Below are 7,041 nucleotides of genomic sequence, written 5' to 3'. Positions count from 1 at the left end.
AAGTTGTATCTGACTTTGATCAAGTTGTATTTAATCTTAGTTGAGCTGTATCTGATTTTAGCCGAGCTACATCAAACTCATCCTTACCTAGATATATCATAGTGCTAATTTTGAAATTTTAATTACTTTTGAGCCTCAACGTTTCATAGAACAAAAAAAAACATATGATTTCGATTACATGAAACCTGAGACCATATATACCTCTTTAGAAAAAATAAATAAAAAATAACAGGATTTTGAAAAAGATTTCTAAATTTTGGCGCATCTTTCGATTTTAGTTTTCTATTAGCCGATACCAAGAAGGGTTATATGACTTCACTTCTTTTGCAATTGAGACCATTTGTACCGTTAATATAAATAAACAAAAGAGAAATGTGATTTTTGAAAATTTTTGAAAAGTTTGATGCCTTTCAGTCTTGGTTCTTTATTAACATGTTAAAAGGAGTATATGAAAAAATTCTTTTGCAACTGAAACCTATAAATTTTTCAAAAATACCGTTGGATCATTATATACTTTAATTTTAAAACTATAATATATTGCGCTAGTTAAAACGTTAAACCTACACTAATGATTTTAAAATAAATAATATTTATATAAATATCATTTCATTACGAAATTATAATAGTAATAATTTAAAAACAAGTTTATGACAATCATCATTAATATTTTTTATTAAAGATTTAAAATTAAACTTACTATATTTATTGGATTAAATCATACTTAAAACTTAATTTATATATGATGAATCGATAAATTGGTTACTAAAGTAATATTTGTATAATTTGTTAATGAAAAAGACTTAGAGAAAGGCATGTCTTTCTATGATCACCACCTATATAGATATAGCTAAGTCAAGTCATGGAAGCATAAACATAAATGGCACCAAAACATCTTTCTCAAATCATATCATCCTTATCAAAAACACGGCCATTCATTTATTATTTTATTATGTCCATTTAATTATTTATTTTTCTCTTTCGTTGGCTCTTAAGACTTGACTAAGACTTGTGTTTGACTATATACATGTAAACAAATATATGCATGAGTCATTAAACCTAGATTTAAACAACTTTTATTTCTATGTAAATATAATTTTATCTAACTTTGTTTTTTTTAAGAAATGTTTTTATATCTTGACCTTTTTAGAAGTTTCTACCATTAATTGGTTTAACATTAAAATAGAAATTTTAGGTACAATAATTAAGATGATAAAAAATATTTCAAATTAAAATAGTTATATTATTTTTATGTATATAATTCCATTAAATAATATATTTATTGTTTTTTTTATAAATAATATACTTACACGCATTTTTTTAATACATTTTAGTAAGAGATATTATATGAATTTTGTTCTTTTATATTACTTGTATTATATAATCATTATTTCTTAATAAATATAATTTAAAGAAGGTAGTTACGTATACTTCTTATTTTATATTACATAATATGTGTTTATAACTTTCCACGTAAAAAAAAATATTAGTAAAAGAATATACCATAAACATAATTACTTTTTATATTATTTTTTAATAGCATAAAGATAAAAAAGGGAATACCCATATTCAAATATGTTTAATTTTAAGGGATTTATTCTATTATAAAACAAAACTACTGAAGATTTTTAAAATTGTTGATAAATGTTAAGATTTAAAGCAGACATATATAGCATTATTCAATCAACTCAATCCAACTTATTTAAATTAAAAAATATTTGAATCTAATCCGTGAGTTAAATCAGTTAATTTACTTGCTTACTTAATTACAATTTTTTTACTATTAAAAAATAATATATATTTTAATTTAAATTTAACCAAAGTGAAGTTTAAATTAGATTTATGATAATATTTGATTCATGTATTAACAAATTTTCTCAACAAATATTTTGAATAACTTCATAAATATTCAAATTTGTTTATACAATATTTGTGGATAATTATTTTTATATAAATAATTTCATTCTAGCTTCTATCTCAATATTTTATAAAATGATTAATTTAACAAAAAATACTTATTAAAAAATTAGGTGAATTGTGAGTCAATCCGACTGCGAGTTCAACATGAATGTACCTGTTTGTAAGTGAACCAAATTCAAAATTAGACTATATTAAAATTTCAAAATTTTTTCATCCGGATTATCAATTTTTTTTTAAAAAAGTCAGTAAAATTCGGTTGTTTAACATTTCACACCTTATTTATTTTTATCGTAATGTTATTTTTTTCATTATTCATTTTCTTTGTTCTCCCACTGATCGTACTAGAGGAAAAGGAAACATTGGTTTACATTTAAAAAAAACACAACAAAGTAAACTCCACGGAAAATACTGAAAGTTGAATGTTGACATAATAAGAGTTTTACAAACCCTCTGAATTACTCAAGCTTTTACAAACTGCGGTGAGTTTCGCTTTTTCAGAAATTATCAAATATTCCGTTAATATGTTAGCGTGGACCGACTCTATAATAAAAATAATAAACCGCGGATAACACATTTAACAATATCAAAAACCAACAGAAATATTAAATATAATTCCATTAAAATTAACATTTTTGTAATGACTATATTTATATTAAATTATTAATAAAAACTAAAATCAAACAGAATCATATTTATAGAGTGTGGAAAAAACAGCCTGATATTTTATATTTTGTGGTGGAAATGTGGAGTTTCGTCCTAAAGTAAGAATTTTAAAATATACAATCAGACAATAAAAATATTTAAAAAAGAATTGAATTATTAAAATGTTGAAAGAGTTAATAGCATCACAAGATTTTCTTTATATATTTCCGTGAAATTAATAATAACGTATTACAAAAGGTTATATGAACATGTTCTGTCCTTCGCTCACTCCTTGCACCGTTACTACTATTATGACTTGTTAGCTCAGTGACAGCGAACGCGCTTTCAAGTCTCTTGGGTCCATTCACTGATAAAAACACAGACACACACCAATCCCAACTGAAGCTGTCATTACATGTTACCTTAGAATTTATTAGAACTTTGGAACCAGTCAGTCCATGCTTTACTTTACTTTCACCCTTTTGCTTCTTCCTTCTACATCTTCTTCAACTACATTTTTTTTATTTTCTTAATACGTTTGCTCTTTCCAAATTTGCTTCCTTTGGATATTAACCTTAAATTCTTGCAAGAAACACGCTTTTCTTGCAGCAAGAATGGAAAAGAACAGGAAACTCAGCCGCTTGCAGGATCTTTGTATAGCTTCGCGCCTTGTGGCGGTTTTTTTCTTGTTTCAGAGTTTGGGTTTGTGTTGTTCTTTGAATGAAGAAGGTACCTCACTAGTGGTGGGATTTTTGGGTTTGAGGAATCTGGTGGCTGCTTGGATGATGCTGAAACGTGGTTTCTGTGTGCAGGTAATGCTCTTTTGAAGTTCAGGCAGAGAATAGTGAGTGACCCTTTTGGTGCTTTGTCAAATTGGGTGGATGATGATTCATCTTTTGACCCTTGTAATTGGTTTGGAGTTGAGTGCTCAGATGGAAGAGTTGTCGCCTTGTAAGTGCTTATTTTTTTAACCCTTTTTCTCAGAAACTGCTTATTTGTAGCCAATGCTGTGGTATAATTCATGGCCACACAAGAAAAAGAGAGGAATATTTATGTTTTTTTTAACAATTTTTCTTCATTAGTCTCTCATGTTAAAAGTATTCCCCAGTGTTCATAGTGTTAAGCATGAAAGATTTGTTTGGTCAGGAATTTGAAAAGTCCACAGAAACAGGCTGTTATCACAACAGGTTTTGAACTATAGTTTCCTCTGTTTTGAAATTGACTTGAGTGATTTTGTGCTCAGGAATTTGAAGGATCTCTGCCTTGAAGGAACTCTGGCACCTGAGCTTGCGAAACTTATCCACATAAATTCCATGTAATTTTTCTTACCTGGTTTCATTTCCTATCTCGGTTCCTTTCCTTCATTAATTCTATTTTGGCCTTTGATCGAATAATTGGAGGGTGAATATGCTGCAGTATTTTACGGAACAACTCTTTCTCTGGGACCATCCCCGAAGGATTTGTGGAGTTAAAAGAATTGGAGGTTTTGGATTTGGGATACAACAACTTCAGTGGACATCTACCTGCTGATCTTGGGAGCAATATCTCACTAGCAATCCTGTAGGGTGATGACCCTCTTTGAATAGTTCAATTTCACTTTTTCTTTTAAGAAACTTTTTGCACATATGCTCACTCGGTTTCTTCTAATTGTAGCTTGTTGGATAACAATGAATTTCTTGTTGGTTTCTCACCGGAAATTAATGAACTGAGGCTGCTTTCTGAGTGCCAAGTGGGTGAAAATCAGCTAACTAATGCTGCTAAAATGCCAGCGTGTATAGAAAGAGCCACCACATGGTATGTTACTAATTAATTGAAATGTGGTCCATCTCTGGAATTATGTACTTGTATTTTGTATTCTTAGTCGTGTCCAATGTATATATATTTTATTATACGATAGGGTCATCCTATTTCTTTTTTCTAAAAAACCAAGTTCACACAATTTTCTTTTTAAAGGCATATTGGTCAAGGTAAAGGTATTACTCGTGGCCTACTGCAACTTCAAAAACCATTTCATCGTACTCATGAAGATCCTCGTAATCGTGCGGCTAATCCACCACAAGAGAAGCCTTCACTTCCTTCTCCTCCTTCACCAGTGCCAAAGCTATCTCCCCCTGAGAAAAGTGCTTCTAATTCTTCTACTCCACATTCTACACCAGGTTCTGGAGCACTACCTAAAACTGAAAAAAGCACTTCACCAAAGGTTCATATTTTGGTTGGAGTTATAGGTGGTGCAGTGTTTCTTCTTTTTTCAACCATTGGCTTATATATTTGTAAAACAAAGGTGGTTAATGTCAGACCTTGGGCCACGGGACTAAGTGGACAGCTGGAGAAGGCATTTGTAACTGGTAAATCTAAGCAGCACACAATTTTTATCATGATAAAGCTTATATACAATTTTTAAGTGTTTTAATGTTCTTCTCAAATCAAATTTGAAGTTTTACTTGATATTACATGATCTCAAGTGAATTTGACTTCAAATCTAAAAATAGAATATCACAAAAGTCCCCGAGGAATTGCCTTTAAATTTTGTCTATCATGCTAGGACCTACATTATTAGGCACAAGATCTACTGCTTATAATAAAAAAAAATGTTTTTCTGTTTCCAAGAAGGATCGTGTCTTTTTAATAAAAAAATAGAAGGTCTAAATCCCATAATGCATAGCAACTCAGGATTTCTGAAACGCGACAAAGAACAGGAACTTAACTTATTTTCAGGGTTCTTCGGTCATTTAATGATCTTGCTTTGAATGACAGAGTTCTACATTTTCAGGTGCTCAAAAGCTAAGGAGATTGAATCTTGAAGTAGCATGTGAAGATTTTAGTAATGTAATCGGTACTTCACCTATTGGCACAGTGTACAAAGGAACTTTGTCTAGTGGCGTTGAAATTGCTGTAACTTCTGTTCCGGTGACATCATCCAAGAATTGGTCAAAGACTTTAGAAGTTCAATTTAGAAACAAGGTATCAATTATCATAACAGAAGAAGACCAAACAAACTTAACACTAGAATTGCAATCTAACCATTGTAATTATAACTAACTTTTTAACCGTTATGGTTTCAGATAGATACATTATCGAAAGTGAACCACAAGAATTTTGTAAATCTTATTGGATACTGTGAAGAGGAGGAGCCTTTCACCAGAATGTTGGTTTTTGAATATGCCCCAAATGGAACACTATTTGAGCATTTACACAGTAAGTGTTTTACCATTTTTAGAGTAATTAGCACACCAAGTATAGCAACATGCATTCTTTAACACGTTCTAAATTATTGGTTAAACTTGTTGAAAACCATAAAACTAGTTATTGTTGTGTTTGAGTTGGTAAATTTGTTCTTTTGAGTGCCAGTAAAAGAGGCTGAGCACTTGGATTGGGTAACAAGGCTTAGAGTTGCAACGGGTATGGCTTATTGCTTGCAGCATATGCACCAATTGGACCCTCCTATGGCGCTTATCAACCTGAATTCTCAAACTGTTTACTTGACTGATGATTATGCTGCCAAACTCTCAGATTTTAGTTTCTCCTATGAAATAACCTCAGCTGAGACAAAAGCCATTGACATGCCAAAAGCAAGTCTAGAAACTAACGTTTATAGCTTTGGTGCTTTGTTATTTGAGATGGTTACTGGTCGTCTCCCTTATTCAGTGGAACAAAGGGACTCCCTTGAAAACTGGGCATCACACTATTTACAAGGAGACCAACCTCTCAAGGATATGGTGGATCCAATTCTTGAATCTTACCAAGAGGATCAGCTTGAACAAGTTGCTGCATTGATCAAATCTTGTGTGCATCCAGATCCAAAGCAGAGACCAATAATGAAAGATGTCAGTGAGAAGCTAAGAGAGATAACAAAGATAACACCCGAATCAGCAGTTCCAAAACTTTCTCCACTTTGGTGGGCAGAGCTTGAGATTGCTTCTACAGAAGTGCGTTGAAACCAGTGAAGCAGATTGTAGTTAAGTTCCAAAGGCTTTTAACGTTGTGATCCTTTTTCCATAAAGAGTTGTTAAAAAGAATCTATTTTTATGTTGTAGAACATGGTCGCAAATGACTTATGGGAGACCAAAAATGTGCAGTGATTTTCTTTCGGTGCAGCTTTTTATTGTAGTTTATGGAATTGCACTGAGAAGCAGTTTTTTGTGTATCAGTTAATTTCAATTCAGTTCATTAGGCGAATCAAGATATTTGCAACTCTTTCGTTCTCTTCAAATGTGTCAAACTGTCTATCATTTAATTTTTAAATATAAATTAAACACGGGAAACATGGTTTCTAGAATTAGATTTCAGGGAAAGTAAATTTTCCTTCGTCTTTAATTTTCACTTTTCTTCACTTCCCTTGCTTCTCCAATTTGTTGGGAACTATAAAAATGAAAACTCATTAATTCATTGTCTTAAAGTCTTGGATTAAGAATATTGTTAATCTTTTTTTCTGATTGAATTCAGGTTTTGTAAGTGTCATGTTTTCAACTTAGCAGAAAATTT

The 7,041-nt window shown here is 31.0% G+C and overlaps 1 protein-coding gene across 1 annotated transcript; it reads left to right on the top strand.

Moving 5' to 3' along the window:
- The first annotated feature begins 2,864 nt into the window (after positions 1-2,864).
- LOC124825656 (putative inactive receptor-like protein kinase At3g56050) lies at positions 2,865-6,762 on the top strand. Its single transcript, XM_047298324.2, has 9 exons — positions 2,865-3,288; positions 3,372-3,510; positions 3,803-3,874; positions 3,976-4,119; positions 4,213-4,353; positions 4,513-4,904; positions 5,330-5,520; positions 5,622-5,754; positions 5,908-6,762. The coding sequence occupies exons 1-9, from the start codon at positions 3,174-3,176 to the stop codon at positions 6,492-6,494; spliced, it is 1,914 nt and encodes a 637-aa protein (XP_047154280.1). The 5' UTR covers positions 2,865-3,173; the 3' UTR covers positions 6,495-6,762.
- The last annotated feature ends 279 nt before the right edge of the window (positions 6,763-7,041 follow it).

Source organism: Vigna umbellata, chromosome 1 (assembly GCF_029865625.1).
Source record: "Vigna umbellata cultivar VRB3 chromosome 1, Vumbellata_1.0, whole genome shotgun sequence".
NCBI lineage: Eukaryota > Viridiplantae > Streptophyta > Magnoliopsida > Fabales > Fabaceae > Vigna > Vigna umbellata.
The sequence above is the reverse complement of the archived record's forward strand: the minus strand, read 5'-3'. Positions and strand labels throughout refer to the sequence as shown.

Excerpts from the sequence above, each read along its gene's own strand:
- LOC124825656 (XM_047298324.2), top strand. The coding sequence starts at position 3,174 with ATGGAAAAGAACAGGAAACTCAGCCGCTTGCAGGATCTTTGTATAGCT. Across the intron at positions 4,120-4,212 it reads AATATCTCACTAGCAATCCT|CTTGTTGGATAACAATGAAT; the intron begins GTAGGGTGATGA and ends TTCTAATTGTAG. Across the intron at positions 4,354-4,512 it reads ATAGAAAGAGCCACCACATG|GCATATTGGTCAAGGTAAAG; the intron begins GTATGTTACTAA and ends TTCTTTTTAAAG.